Below are 15,630 nucleotides of genomic sequence, written 5' to 3'. Positions count from 1 at the left end.
CACACACACACACACACACACACACAAAATTTAAAAATGTAAAAAATAAATAAAATTTTAAAAAATATATACATATATAAAGAATGATTCCTCTAAAAGTACATACATTTCTAATGCCCAGCACATAGCAGAGCAATTTAACCATTACACTTGGTCATTATCACAAGATCACTAAGGAGAGTCCTAGAATCACCACTAATTACTTTCAGCTGCCAGTGGTGGCCCTTTGAAAATCAGTGGCTATGCTGTTTACAAAGTAACAACGACAAACCCCATCCCTGGGAAAATGAAGACTGGGCATAAGATCCCCCTAATAGTTGGAATGAGGCCTCAGGTTGGTCTGATCCTGTTAGAGCCTTCTTCCATTTCTAGATGACTTAGAAGTCAGAATACATAAGGCAGCCTTATACCTACTTTATTCTAGAAACACCCCTACATCTAACCCACCTACAGGTACACTGGTCTTTACAAAGTCCCACCTAGGATGCAGAAAGTGTGGGCTGTGGATCTGTAATAGACTTCTCATCCTTCTAGTCTAGAGTCAGGCACAATAAGCAAAGGCTGGAAATCCAATCTACCTTAGAACTTAATCCACTCATAATGGTCTCCAAGTTCTTGAAAAAAGCTAGTTTTACCCCAGGAAACATCCACATGGTCACATAGTATGCTAGTGGGACAGATCTTGACCAGATATAGGAACTGTGCCAGAACATTAAAATACTTTATTTACATCCAGCCACCCCACCACAGTCAACACCAAATACCTTTGGGTCATCAGCCTCAGGTTTTTCAGTCTCTGAATCGTCATCTTCCTACAAGACAAAGAATTTAGAAGATTAAGCTTAAAGAGTGGGCCTGAGGGGTCTCACATGCACATCCAGAGGTTGGAGCAAAAGGCATTTACCCAGCCAGCGCATCCCATCAAGAACCCCTCCCCTATGCCACAGGACCCAGAACTAAGAAAGAGAAGGAGGAAAGGAGATGTTCTGAGGGGGGGAAAAAAATTGGCCGCTCAGTCAGTGGTCAGTCCACACCAAGAAAGCCAGAGGTAAAAATCACATAAAAAGGAGAGAGAAAATACAATCTGCTTCAGCAAAAAGACCAGGTCACATGGTATAACAGGTATAGCGCGTTCACCGAAATATCATATCACTTATTTAGAACCAGGATTATGTACCTTTGTTCTCCTTCACTGAGTTTCGTACCCACAAATACAACAGACTTAAACCTACCGTGACACTATTCAAAACATTAGTACTGTGACTCACAGGCACCTACACGTCAGCATTTTGACTCAGTGTCATTGACACTGATATGAACACAGTGAGGTGGTCAACAAATGACCAGAACAAGTGGCCCAGGAAAGGCAGGGCTTAAGAGCAATGCACAGTTTTTCCGGGACTCCAACTGGGTGGGTTCTGCCCCTACCTGAGTGCTCATATTATTGCCACTAGTCCACCCAACCTGTTGCTTAGCTAAATGAGACCAGCCTGACTCAAAGCACCATGTGGCTAAGGCATTTTCTAAAGGGAGCCCTCCATTCCACTAAACAGTAATGTTAATGCAATAAAGCTCAAAATTTCAGGAGTAGATGCTGGACCAATACTCTCTTAGCTAGCTAAACCCACATCGCTTCTATCACCTGCTGCATTCCTCATGTGCAGAAGCCTTTAACTAAATGCCCAAGAACACCTAACTTCATTTGAAACTATTATTTTCCAGAAAGTTACACTTTAACCCAAACATGACACAGCACTCCAGATGTTAACATAAACAGCATCAGAGAGAGAGAATAAGGTATACTCGTGATTTTGAGACTTAATTGCCCTCTAAAGTGCTAGTGAAACAAAGGCTTTGGATGCACTCTCCATTATCTCCTTAAAATGAAATCAATCAGCCAAATAATTAGATACAGCTCAGCTACATGTAATCACATTTCAGAATATCTATATGGGATATAAGAGGATTTTACTAAAATATGAGATAAAAGCTGGGTGTGGTGGCGCATGTCTGTAATCTTAGCACTCAAGAGGCTGAGGAAGAAGGAATGCTGTAAAGTCAAGGCCAGCCTAGGCTACACTGTGAGTTCATGGCCATCCTGAACTTACATAGTGAGACCCTGTCTTAAAAAACAAATAACCAAACAAACAAATGAAAACTCTAACAAGCCAAATATGGGAACATTTCAAAAGTACACATTATGCAAAAGTATTAAAGAAAAATTATGGATACTAAAACAAGTATGTACTTGAGAAAAGTCAGGAAAAGAAATTACAAACCTCTTCTATAGAATTTCAGGCAACTCTGCATTAACAACATTAAAGAGTAGGGCTGAAGGACTGAGGAGATAGCTTGGTAGTCTAAGTGCCGGCCTGGCAAGTGCAAGGACCCGGGCTGATCCCCGGTACCACATGTCATGCTGGTCCTGGAACTCCGGGCATATCATGCTGATGCTGAAACCAGGTGTGGTGGCATATGCCTATAATTCCAGAGTTGGGGAGGCTGAGACAGGAGGATCACCACGAGTCTGAGCTGTGTAGTGAGACCCTGTACCAAATAAAGGCCGGTCTGGCAAATACAAGGTCCTGAGTTCAATCCCCCATACCAAAAAAAGTATCTCATGAAAAAACAAAATATAGGGCTGGTGAGATGGCTCAGTGGTCTAAAGCACCTACTTAGAACAAGCTAAGCTAAGCAAAGCACAGGGACCGCGGTTCAATCCCCCAGCACCACATGCCAGCCAGCCCTGCCCCCTGGTGGGCTGAGCTGGCCACACACACAAAATAAATAAATTAAAAAAAAAATATATATATATATATATATTTCTGAGCTCCATGTGGTATGTCTGTACTTCTAGTTGGTCAGAAAGCTAATTGAGACCCTGGCTCAAAATTTTAAAAAGGGCTGGGTATTCAGTGGTTCAGTGCTTGCTTAATAAGCATAAGGCCCTAGGTCTAATCCCTCAGCACCCAAAACAACCCCAAAATGTTTTTGTTTAATTTGGAACACCTTCCACTGTGTTTGTCCCTGGGAATTAGATACTGGGTTTTGTGCTATGAGAGAGCTCTACCAGTGAGCTATACCTACAGTCCCGATCTGGAAAGCACTTTAATGCCAATGTTTACAATTTAACATGCAACAAAATTTTCAAACAAATAATAAAATACCTTGTGAGTGTTTCAATTAAAACTGCTGCAGCTGGCCCTGGTGGTGCACACCTATAATCCCAGCATTCAGGAGGCTGGGGCAGGTTCATGGTCAACTGGAACTACATAGTGAGACCTTGTCTCAAACAAAGAACAACAACAACTGTTGCAAAATAGCCAGGTTCATATCTATGCATGTGTTTGTGCTAAGGACTAGCCTGAATTTTTCCTTTTTCTTCAGACTTCTGGCTCTTGCTGCTCAGGTGATTGTGAGCCTAAGTCCTTCTTGTTAATAGGAAAAGAAATTCTCCTTTTTTTTTTTTTTTGTTACCCAGCACCTACTTAACTTTGGAGAAGAATTTGTGATCGAAACCTGGGAACTGGCTGGGTAGATGGCTCAGCATTCTAAGTGCCTGCCTGGCAAGTACAAGGACCCGGATTCAATTCCTGGTACCACATGCCATGCCAGCCCAGCACTGAGCTGGCCACCAAAACCGGGCGTGGTGGTGCACACCTGTAATCCCAGTGCTGGGGAGGCTGAGATAGAAGGATCACTATAAGTTTGGGTTGTATAACAAGACCTTGTACCAAATAAATAAATGATTGGGGAAAAAAAAAAAAAGAACCAGGGAAATCTGATAAAAGTGTCAAAAGTGTCAAGTGAAATGTCAAGAATAAAGTAAAAGGGGCTGGGGAGATGGCTCAGTGGAATAAGCGCTTCCATGGCAAGTGCAAGGGCCTGAGTTCAATCCCCAGCTCCGAATTAAAAAAAAAAAAAAAAGAATAAAGTTAAAGATCAAAGTAGATGAAAGAAAATAATTTTCCTTCCTTATTTCCTCAATAAACCTAAGTATTTGGATGACTCCCATGAAAGATGAAAGATAATACAGAGTTGACTATAAATTTATATGAAACACCTATTAGGATGAACACAGTTAAAAATGGAATAAACTGCTTAAATAGGGAAAACATAAAACATCCACTGATAATGTGGTTAAATAAAATAATCTACCATCTTGCCTCACAAATTTCAATTCAAAAGTTCACACAAAATGATCTAGGTGAAAGTAAGTGCAATTTTCAAATGTAGTAGCACTACTGACGTTCAACCCACACAAATGAGGGAAAGGGATTAAAGTAGTTATGAAATGGAATGCTATTGGCTCAGTTCTTTTTTTTTTTTTTCTTTTTGTGACAGGTCTTGCTATGTAGTTCAGGCTGCCTTAGAGCCCAAGCTGGCCTCGAAATCACAGCGATTCTCCTGCCTCAGCCTCTTGAGTACTGGGATTACAGGCATATATCACCACCCCTAACTGTTGGCCCAGTTCAAAACCTTCTGATAAATGAAGTGGTGTTTTGAGCAGTTTTGGATTTGGCAGATTCACCTACCGACTGTTTGCTGTTCTCATCTTCCTCTTCTTCATAACCATCTTCATCACCTCCTAGACGAGAAAAGTCATCCTCTCCATAGGCATCAGATACCAACCCACTTTTCTCTTCTGAAACACAGGAGGAAAAACAACAAAAATGTAAGAAAATTTTCCAGTGATTTGAGCAGTGAGAAGTATTTCTGAAGATAAAAGCCCAACCTAAACCTCATTAAGTGACCTCAGGCCCAGATTCTGCCTTTCACAAGGACATATTTTGGTGGGTAAAACTATTAAAAGAATAGAAAAAAAGCTGGCTGTGGTGGTGCACACCTGTAACTGCAACACTCTAGGAGGCTGAGGCAGGATGATTGGAAGTTCAAGCCCAGCACTGAACAGATAACAAAATAAAAACTGAAGTTGTCAATCTCCTTATTACTCCAGTGGAAGCCTTCCATCTTTGAATGATCAAAGCATGTTCCCTGAACACCTTTTTTTTGACACACGCACATCTCTAACTGGTACTATAGATATCTATGAAGTTATCTCTACTAGGAGACAAAGACTACTCATTTTTATTCTGAAGGCCCTCACTTGTCCCAAAAGGAAACTCTGGCCCAGATACATTAGATAATGTGCTCTACCACTCCAAAAAAATCTCTTCCCATTCTAACACTGTCAAATTTAGGTGGGTAACAAAATTACTAATAGTTCATTTTCTGTTTATATGTTTGTTTGCGGAACCGGGGATTGAACTCAGGCCCTTATGCTTGCCAGGGAAGTGCTTATTCCACTGAGCCATCTCTCCGGCCCTGTTTATATGTTTTTGAGACAAGGTTTCACTATGTAGCTCAGGCTAACATTGAATTCACTATGTAGCTCCAACTCGTATCCATCGTCTTGCTTCAGTCTCCTGAGTGCTGGGATCACAAGTATGCACCACCATGCTTGGCTATTTAATTTTATTTATTTATTCATTTGCGGAACCGCGGCACGCTTGGCTACTGATGAGCTTTAAAAGTTCACAAAGTAACAAAACGACCTAAAAGCCTTAAGTAACTCACAAATGTCCACAGTCTATCCCAGATGTAGAAGTTTACTCCTGCTAAAGAACAAGCCAGAAGCTCCTAGATGTGTTTAGGATACATTACAAATTAAGAGCTATTAATATTTTTTCGGTACCGGGGATTGAACTTAGACCCTTGCACTTGCCAGGCAAGCACTTATTCTACTGAGCTATCTTCCCGGCCCCTTAAAAACTATTAATTTAATAAGACAAACTTTATCATCCATCACATATGTTCCACTCATCTCTCTACCTATCACGCAACTAGTCGAAGGCAATAGGTTGCGACATTGCAGGACTAGATCCTATGCTCCAGTCCATCAGCTTCTCAAGAAATTTCAGTAAAAATAGAAACACAGGGAGAAGACTCATTCTTACTATAAATCCCCTAATATTATATGTAAGCCAGGACGACCTCGACTGCGTTTCGGGGTTCGAGGGCTCGATACGTTGGCACAATGAACGTCTCTTTCCCGATAGTACAATAAGAGAGCATTATTCTGGGCAGACAATCGATTCCCTTTTCCACTTCCCACTCGAGTCTCACCAGCCGCGCTGCCGACAGCTTCAACTCCAGTCTCGCCATCGGACTCAGGCTCTGAATCTTCCGCGTAAACTGCCAAAGACGACAAAACATTCCTCTTCCCCGCCATTTTATATCCCACAGCCCCAGCGTGGCTCACACCTATGACTCAAGAGGCCTTCTGAATGCAACGGCAACTCCTTCCGGATCTCAGGAGGCGCAAACGTCACACGGAAGGCCAATCAAAACGTCCGCTTTTGAGTTTGGCCCGCCTCTCCTGCCGCGCTCGGCAACGTCATCTTTGCGCGACGAATAGAAGGCTCAGTGATTTTCTCCTGACTGGAGTTCTCTGCAGCTTGGTTTCTGGGTCGAGGGTGCTGTACAGGAGTCTTGGCGTAGTGGGAGAACCAGGACACAGCAGCGGCTCGGCCAGAGCCCTTTGTTGGGCGGCCCAGAGGCTGACTCTGATATCTTGGGGACAAAGAGAGAGATTCTTCGGTAGTGAAGGGAGAAAACTGAACGTGGGGCTAAAGAGGAAGGAGAGTGAAGGGGGTTGGGACCCAAAAGGACGGCGAGGGACATGAATGGTCGTCGCCGACTGCGCGTATAGAAGTTGGATCTTAGAAAAAACGATTCTCTGTTCTCCAAACTATTCCGAAGATATTTCTGTTTCTTCTCGTAATCTGATTTCTAACTGGTATACTATAGCTTTGGGTAGCTCAGTGTTCTTGTTTTCACTTAGCGTAAAAGTGAGGCTGTTAATCTCTCAGGAATATCTTGCTGGAGGCAATTCGTCTGCCGCTTTTACTACTTGAAACAAATATATTGCACTTCAGCAATATAGCAAACATATTTGCAGAAGAAAAATTAAGCTGTATTTAAATAACAAAACAGGGTTCTCGTGCCAGTCTTTCGCCACCTTTGCTTTAACTTTTGGCCACTGCTTTTCGCTAAGATGAGCACACGCCCTTCCACCCCCTCTGACCCTGAGCGGCGAGTCCGGAGCGAGCTGAAGAAGGTCTTTGGGTTTGACTCTTTTAAGACGCCTTTACAGGAGAGGGCGACCATGGCTGTAGTAAAAGGTAACATTATCAAACTCCCTGCCTTTATATTTCTGTTGGCTGTACCGTAGCACTGCGGCACAACACCCTTCTTCCTACCGTCTCACCCTTTGTCCATAACTGGTTTTGGAAATCTTTTAGACTTGTCAACCAAAGTTTACTTTTTTAATTTGCGGTATTGGGGATTGAATTGAGGACCTTCTCACTGAGCTACACCCTTAGCCTTTCTTCAGATTGTCACATTGCCCAGAATGAATTAGAACTTGAGATCCTTTTCTTATTTCCAGAGTCCTGGGATTACAGGTGTGTGTTATCCGCCAGGCTAAACTTGCTGTTTGAATGGCAGAATCACTCAGCTATTCTAGTTCTTTTCATAGCCAGACCTACAAATTGTCTTTGTAAAATGGTTCTTACATTCTCATTTTTGTTTGTTTCTGTATGGGCAGTTGGGGGTGGCAGTTAATAGTCTAAACTACCCATTGGCCTAGGGAATCCCCTTAATGAAGATTGAGTGGCCTGAATTACAGATGGGGAAGAAAGTAAGAATATTTTAAGCTAGAGATGTGGTGACCAGTGAAGATTGTTGTCCAGAAGTCATATAATATTAGTGATAGGTTTGTAAACAAAAGATCTCTAAGTGATGTCCTTGCGTATCTACACAGATGTGCCCTCAGCCTATCAATATTCTGCTTTCATCTACCCATATCCTACACTTAGACTTCTTACTCTTTTTACTGACATTACCAGAAGTAGTTTGCACACATTTCCAAATCTTCCAGGATCCCTTTCCATTTCATATAAAGAATGGAAAGGAATTTAACATGATACTAAGACCCTCTCAAGTGTCAGGCACTGCTGGGTCCTTTTCTTACATTCTTGTTTAACTTTCAAGGATCTTAATGAGGGACTGGTGAGATGGCTCAGTGATCTAAAGCACCTACTTAGAACAAGCTTAGCAAAGCACAAGGACTGCGGTTCAATCCCCCAGCACCACATGCCAGCCAGCCCTGCCCCCAGGTGGGCTGAGCTGGCCACACATACACACACACAAAATAAATAAATAATTTTTTTTAAACGTCATTTAAAAAAATCAGTCTTAATGAAAAGACAAGAAGCAATGAGATATTCTATTTTTTTTGCAGGTGACAAAGATGTCTTTGTGTGTATGCCCACGGGGGCTGGAAAATCCCTTTGCTATCAGCTACCTGCACTATTGGCCAAAGGCATCACCATTGTAGTCTCTCCTCTCCTTGCGTTGATTCAGGTGAGGTTAGGAAAATGAAGATAGTAACTCAAAAAGTTGATGTTTGATCTTTCCTGACTTTTCTCTGACTTGTCTTTGTGATCTCTATGGTAGATGTCTGAATTGCCCAATTATAGGTTTCTCCACTAGTGTGTATCACTTTGTGGTTCATGAATGATTGTTCTATGCTTTGATCACCTGATATTCCTTATCCTCCTTTGTTTTTTTGTCCAGAGGAGTATGGAACAGGATCTGTACGTACACAAACTTGCTCTCACATGTACACACATGTGCACTCATGATGTTAGAAGATGCAAGTGGATGGATAACTAAATTGATATGCAGAATCTCTGATGACTTGTTTTATTTTGGCAAGAGAGCAAGTACAGACACAGATGAAAAATTGTTTGAGATCTTTATTATTTTTGTGTGTTTTTTGAGACAGGGTTTCATTATGCAGTTCAGGCTGGCCTTGGACTCACTTTGTAGCTTAGGGTGACCTTGAACTCACAGCAATTCTTCTGCTTCAGCCTCTTAGTGCTGAGATTACAGGGGTGACTACCATACCTAGCCTGAGATCTTTTTTTTTTTTTTTTTTGGTGGAACTGGGGATTGAACTCAGGCCCTTGCACTTCACTTGCCAGGGAAGAGCTTATTCCACTGAGCCATCTCCCCGGCCCCCTCAGCCTGAGATCTTATTAACATCTGCTCTGCCTATATTTAGTGCCTGCCAATGGGCTTATAGAATTAGAATTGAGGAAGTACTGAGGGCCAATCAGACCTTCAGATATAGACAAATTTCAGCATACAAGGGGGACCAGGAAGAGTTTACCTCTGGTGGACTGGTTGGGCTACCTCTCTGGTTGGCTGGCTTTTATTGGCTAATAAGAAGTGCAGTGAGAGGGATAACACTGGATCATAGAAGAGTAATTATAGAAAATGGGTAGATAAGGATTAAGTTAATGAAGAACCAGGTTTTTCTATAAACCCAAATGTCTATATTTTGACAATTGTCCTCAGCAGTTGCTATCTTGACTCACGAGTTTGGGGTTATTACCATTCCAGCCATGGCTGGGGACATGTGGGCTTTGTATACCTCTCTGTTCCTAAAACAAGGTCACACTGACCTGAGGACTGTGGCGGGGGGGTTAAATGGTTGAGCTCCCATAATCTGTCACATAGCCTGGTACCTAAAAAGGAAGTATGGCCGTGTGATTAAGACCTCAGAAAAAGGTAGACTGATGGGGAATAATGAATGCTAATTAGATCTTAAACATTGTGCTAAGTGCTTTAGATACCACTTTTGAGATATAAAGTTTCCTATAACTCTTATCACAATTCTGTTAGTTACTATGTTTATAGTAGGTTGTAAGAAAAACTGAGTCTTGGATTAAGAAACAGCCAGGAAGCCCATGGCAATTAAGAGGACAGAGTCTATCCTCTTAATTATTTCATGTTCCATACAGAGGATACATATAGGAGGGTAAAATGAAGATGTTTTATGACTGGAAAATCTCTAAGGGTGTGGTAATGACTTCTACCACTGGTTCTTGAAAGCCAGTTATACCCCTCTCTGGGCTCATTCTCTTCTGCTCTCAGGATCAGGTGGATCACTTGCTGGCCCTGAAGATACAAGTGAGTTCTCTGAGCTCGAAGCTATCAGTGCAGGAGAGGAAGGAGCTGCTTTCAGACCTAGAGCGAGAAAAGCCACAGACCAGGCTTCTGTACATTACCCCAGAGATGGCCGCTTCCACCTCCTTCCAGCCCATCCTGAATTCCCTTGTGTCCCGCCACCTGCTTTCTTATTTGGTGGTGGATGAAGCTCACTGTGTTTCCCAGTGGGGGCATGACTTCCGTCCTGACTACTTGCGTCTAGGTGCCCTGCGCTCTCGCCTGGCACATGCCCCATGTGTGGCTTTAACTGCCACAGCCACCCCACAGGTCCAGGAGGATGTGTTTGCTGCACTGCATCTGAAGCAACCAGTTGCCACTTTCAAGACTCCCTGCTTCCGGGCCAATCTCTTCTATGATGTGCAGTTTAAGGAACTGATTTCTGATCCTTATGGGAATTTGAGGGACTTCTGCCTTAAAGCTCTTGGACAGAAGACGAATAAAGAGGTGAGGCAGTGGGGGTAGGGTGGGGGACTGCTGGTTGGCTGGCAAGGTGCTCTCTAGCATAAACACGCTATTGGTGTTTGAAGACCTTCACTTTTCCTAGCTTCATTACCCAGGTTTCCTAAAGTTTGTACAGAAAGAGAATTGTCTCTATTACCTGGCATTGTCCTCTTCACTGAGGTACCTTTGTCCTATTTCCTTGCATGAAAGGCAAGTGGGCAGTTTGTGTGAGCGCTTTGGAGACCTGTATAAGGTTTTCAGAAAGAAGGGAGAGGAGTTAAGGAGGTTAGATTTTAAGCTGCTTTGGTCCTACTTTTTATAAAGTGCCAGGGCTCTGCTGAGTGACCTGCCTCAGAGGAGACTGGGAGGTTGACAAGAGAAAGCAAGAGCTTTTTTTGTAGCAGGCCATGCAGTAGTAGATTGATGACTTTCTCTCTTCTCATGCTTGTTTTCTTCCCACGTCTCCCTGTTTAGTTGTTTGGCTGCGGCATTGTCTACTGCAGAACTAGAGAGTCTTGTGAACAGCTGGCCATAGAGCTCAGTAGCAGGGGTGTGAATGCCAAGGCTTATCATGCAGGTAAGCCCTCATGGTCCTCACTTTGGAGGCCACTTAGTGGTCTCTTATGGAACCTGGACAATCAAACAGCTTGTTATCTTTTTCCAGTTACTCATATAGAGCTAAAATGATTCACTTAAACTGAGGAGTCTAGACATGAATGAGGTCTAGAATTCAGTGACTTCTGAGTTCTTTTTTCCCCATTCTGTGCCCACTCAACAGCAGATGATAAGTTTGTTTTGGTTTTTGGGTTTTTTTTTTTGGCAGAACAAGGGATTGAACTCAGGACCTTGCCAGGCAAGCGCTTATTCTACTGAGCCATCTCCCCGGCCCCAAAAAGTGCAACTGTGATAAGTTTTTATAAACCTAAGTATTATAGAAACCTAGATTGAAAGAGGGCAGACTTTGGAGGTTAATGGACTTGAGTGTTAATATTGGCTTTAACATTTACTGAATACTCTGTGCTTCATATGGGCTATTGGCTAAGGCTCCATGTGGGTAATTATCTGGCCCACGGTCAAACAGCTGGGAAGAGATGGGCTCAGGGTACTGTAAAGTACCTAGTATAGTGTTAAACAGAATAGAAACCCCAGAGGGTAAACTCATGGGAAATGTGTGTTCCCTTTTCCACCTTCCCTTCTTTTCCAGGGCTGAAGGCTTCTGATAGGACACAGGTACAGAATGAGTGGATGGAGGAGAAGGTCCCTGTAATTGTTGCAACCATCAGTTTTGGGATGGGAGTGGACAAAGCTAATGTCAGGTGAGTTCTGGTTCTTGCTTTACCTTCTGATTGGGGACTGGCTTAAGGGTTGCCTACAGTGCTCTGCACAAAGGACATGTCCTCTGTCTAGTGCTAGAGGAGAGAAGCTCCAGAAGAGAGTCCCCAGTACACAGCTCCAACACTGACAGTTTCTATATGGCCTATCCCAGGTGACTGCGTAGCATAGTTCCACTATCCTCAAGAAAGGGGGCAGCAGATGGGTATGGCAGCATGCATCCTGTAATCGCAGAACTTACGAAACCTGGTCTCAAAAGACCAAAAAAAGGTGGAGGGGCAGCAAAGATCTTATCACTATCATCCTTGTTACTGCCTGTTGACAGTCTAGAAAAGTGTGGGTTCATCCCAGTCTGCTAGCCCTGCTTTGGCAACTGTCATGAAATCTTTTACCTCCAACCATGATCCTGTCATGCTTCACAGTGACCCTAGGTAGGACTATGTCAGTACACTACATTTGAAAGAGTAAGAGCACACGTGATTTTTTTTATTCTTTTGTGGGGGGTGGCAGGGTCTCACTATGTATCTCAGACCTTGAACTCATTGTGTAGACCAGCTTGGCCTAGAACTCAAGGTAATCCTCTTGCCTTGTCTCCTAAGTGCTGGGATTATAGGCATGTGTCACCATGCATGGCAGGAATGTGTTTCAAGATATCCAGAACAATCTACAGCTAAATTATTAGGCATTATAAGTGGTTAGATATAAAATAAACAGATAGCTAGGTGTGGTGTTGTACACCTGTAGTCCCAGCACTTGGAAGGATGAGGTAGGAGGATCCCCACAAGGCCAACCTGTGAGGCTACAAAACGAGGCTACATAGTAAGTTGAAGGCCAGCCTAAACTGCATAGTGAGACTTTCAAGAAACCAAGCCATGCGAGGTGTGGTTACACACATCTATAATCCTAGCATTCAGAAGACAGACAGGCAGGTTCAAGGCCAGCCTGAACTGCATAGTGAGACTCTGGCTTAAACAAACAAACAGAAAAATAAATGCACTTCTCTGAATCTCAAGTTCATCATCCATAGAACTTTATTTATTTATTTATTTATTTATTTATTTTGAAGTTTAGTGTTTATTTCACCAGAACTTTGGCTGTAAGTTTGTTGGATTCCCCATATGTACTGGAGTTGCTCTCTGAACTCCTGCAGTGCCTTCTAAGCTAAGCAGCTCCAGGGCAACAGACCTGCCAGTGGGTTGCAAGTGTCTGAATCAGCTTACTCCATCATCATCTCTTTCTCCCTGAGTGTTAGCCTCCCTGTGCCTGGCTACTATGAAGAAAGCCCTGATCTACTGACAGAATCACTCCTTCACAGCACACTCAGCTCTTCTTTTGTATCTCATGCTGCTTGTCATTTTGGCTCCTATAGATTTGTTGCCCACTGGAATATTGCCAAGTCGATGGCTGGATACTACCAAGAGTCTGGCCGGGCTGGCAGGGATGGGAAGCCTTCTTGGTGCCGTCTCTATTACTCTCGGAATGACCGGGACCAAGTCAGCTTTCTAATCAGGAAGGAAATAGCAAAACTCCAGGTAAGTCTTGGGCAGTAGAAACCCTGCCTGTCTGACCCTTCTACTTTCGAATTTTGTGCTGTTATTTTCAAGTGCAGATAGGGCTTCTGTAAATTTGGAGACGGTACTCCTGGCCTGCAAGGTAGGATGTAGTGTGCAGGGTGCACAGGCAGTTGGAACAAGTTAGGTTAGACTTTTTTTTTCAGCACTGAAGATTAAACTCAGGTCTATTGCACTGAGCTGCTTCCCAAGTTCCTTATCCTCTTATTTTGCCCATACTGGTCTTAAACTGCACTGGTCCTCCTGCCTCAGCCTCCCAGAGTACTGGAATTCTGGGAGTGTTCTACCACTTTTGGCTGACTTATTTTCTTTATAAATGTTTAAATTATCTGATTTTTTTTTTCCCTCAGTACTGGGGATTGAACTTAGAACTTAGCATTTGCCATGTAAGTGCTTATTCTACTGAGCTATCTTTTTCTTTTTTTTTTTTTCTACTTAGCTATCTTCCCAGCCCCAAATATCTGAATAGTATCTGGTGTGTAAACTAATTTGCCTTGTTTTAGTGAGCATTATTGTGTATTTTCCCATTATACATTGTGAAGTACTGGGGATTGAAGCTAGGGCCTCACATGTGTTCAGCAAGTACTCCACTAAGTGATAGCCTGAGCCTTTTTTGTTTTAATCTTTAAAAAAATTTTTTTTTTAATTTATTAGTACATGTCTTTAGTATGTAATGATTACAATTCATCATGGAAACTTGGTATAAATGTATATAATACAGCTTATTTATCTTTTTTATTTTATTTTTTTCATGTGTTTAGTACAGCGTCTATAGGGTCTCACTACACAGAATGGACTTGTGATCCTTCCTGTTTTTCAGCTTCCCAAGCCCTGGGATAACAGACCTGCATCACCACGCCCAGTCTCAGTCACTGTCTCAGTGTGCCCCAGGGACTGGGCTGGCACCACAGGCTGGGGATAGGACCCCTGGCCCCTGTGTCTGCCTAAGCAGGTACTTTAATCCACTGAGCTGTCTGGCCGACCCTAGCTTATTTATCTTTTAACTTTCCTTCCACTTAAAAATCTTTGTGAATAGGGCTGGCCAGGCCAAATAACTCAGCAGATTAAAGCACCTGCTTAGGCAGACGCAGCAGCTGGGCAGCAGCTGGGCTTCAAAAAGATTTCCAATCTGCCGTGCCAGCCCTGCCCCCAGGGCACACAAAGATAGCGATTGAGACTGGGTGCGGTGGTGCATTCCTGTAATCCCAGCTCTTGGGAGACTGAAAACAGGAGGATCACTAGGAGTCTGTTCTATGTAGTGAGACCCTGTAGACCCTGTAGACTTTCTAAAAAAAAAATTAAAAAATCTTTGTATATAAGGAAGCATGAAAAAATGAGTCCATGTTAGGGGAGATATTTGCTTTATACAAAGAGCAGCATTTTTGTAATCACAGTTACTGGAGAGGTTTGAGAGGAGGAGTGCAAGTTTGAGGTTAGCCTGAGCAATTTAGTGAGACTCACAAAATTTAAAAAATGACTGGTAGCGTAGTGTAATATGGCTAGTGTCAAGCAGGTGTTCCATTCTCAGCACTAAGAAAAGAAGAAGATAAAACAACCAAATCACACAAAGTATGAATAGGCATTTCATAGAAGAAACTAGAATATTTAATCAATATATTGACAGATGCTCACCCTCACTTAGGTATCAGAGACATGCAAATTAGGTAATGAGATATCCTTTCATACCTAGAAAATGGCAAATTTGTTTACCATATCTATAATCATTGTGTTAAGAATGTGGAGTCCAGGTAAAATAGTGTGTAACTATAATCCCAGCTATGTGGGAAGCCATGGCAGGAGTATCATTTAAGGCCAGTGTGACATTATCTCAAAAAAAAAAATTTTTTTTTTTTTTTTGGTGGAACCGGGGATTGAACTCAGGCCCTTGCGCTTGCCAGGCAAGTGCTTATTCCACTGAGCCATCTCCCTGGCCCCTCAAAAAAAAATTTTTAGTAAGAAATTTTAGTTTAATATGTAATCTAGGACAAAAGTTACTTTTAGAATAAAAATTCTGAAGCCCGGAAAGCTCTCTTTAATTTTTTTTTGGTATCAGGGATCAAACTCAGGACCTTGCACTTGTTAGGCAGGTGCCCAAGTCATTGAGCTATCTCCCTGGCTCCCAAAAAGTTCTCTTTAAAAAAAGAAATATTCCTTATTATGCCTAAGATGTTTGAAATGCAGTGAGATAGTGAGGTTAAGCTTGATA

The 15,630-nt window shown here is 42.6% G+C and overlaps 2 protein-coding genes across 3 annotated transcripts in view; one reads left to right on the top strand and one right to left on the bottom strand.

Annotated features, from left to right (window-relative positions):
* The window catches only part of Sap30bp (SAP30 binding protein), a 40,703-nt gene extending 34,422 nt beyond the window's left edge, over positions 1-6,281 (bottom strand). The window contains exons 1-3 of the mRNA XM_004630105.3: positions 6,127-6,281; positions 4,536-4,645; positions 765-812 (exon numbers count right to left, since the gene is read on the bottom strand). Coding sequence (XP_004630162.1) covers positions 765-812; positions 4,536-4,645; positions 6,127-6,232 — 264 coding nt within the window. The 5' untranslated portion in view covers positions 6,233-6,281. The remainder of the gene's footprint in view (positions 1-764; positions 813-4,535; positions 4,646-6,126) is intronic.
* A 134-nt stretch (positions 6,282-6,415) lies between these two features.
* Positions 6,416-15,630, top strand: part of Recql5 (RecQ like helicase 5) — a 42,163-nt gene continuing 32,948 nt past the window's right edge. For both annotated transcript variants that reach the window (XR_002820861.1, XM_004630104.2), the window contains exons 1-6: positions 6,416-7,184; positions 8,306-8,427; positions 10,006-10,524; positions 10,996-11,098; positions 11,726-11,837; positions 13,223-13,385. Coding sequence is in view for 1 of the 2 variants with exons in the window: in XM_004630104.2 (XP_004630161.1) it covers positions 7,058-7,184; positions 8,306-8,427; positions 10,006-10,524; positions 10,996-11,098; positions 11,726-11,837; positions 13,223-13,385 (1,146 nt within the window). In the remaining variant the exon portion in view is untranslated. The remainder of the gene's footprint in view (positions 7,185-8,305; positions 8,428-10,005; positions 10,525-10,995; positions 11,099-11,725; positions 11,838-13,222; positions 13,386-15,630) is intronic.

This window comes from Octodon degus, unplaced genomic scaffold (genome assembly GCF_000260255.1).
Source record: "Octodon degus isolate 3935 unplaced genomic scaffold, OctDeg1.0 scaffold00033, whole genome shotgun sequence".
Taxonomy (NCBI): Eukaryota; Metazoa; Chordata; class Mammalia; order Rodentia; family Octodontidae; genus Octodon; species Octodon degus.
The sequence above is the reverse complement of the archived record's forward strand: the minus strand, read 5'-3'. Positions and strand labels throughout refer to the sequence as shown.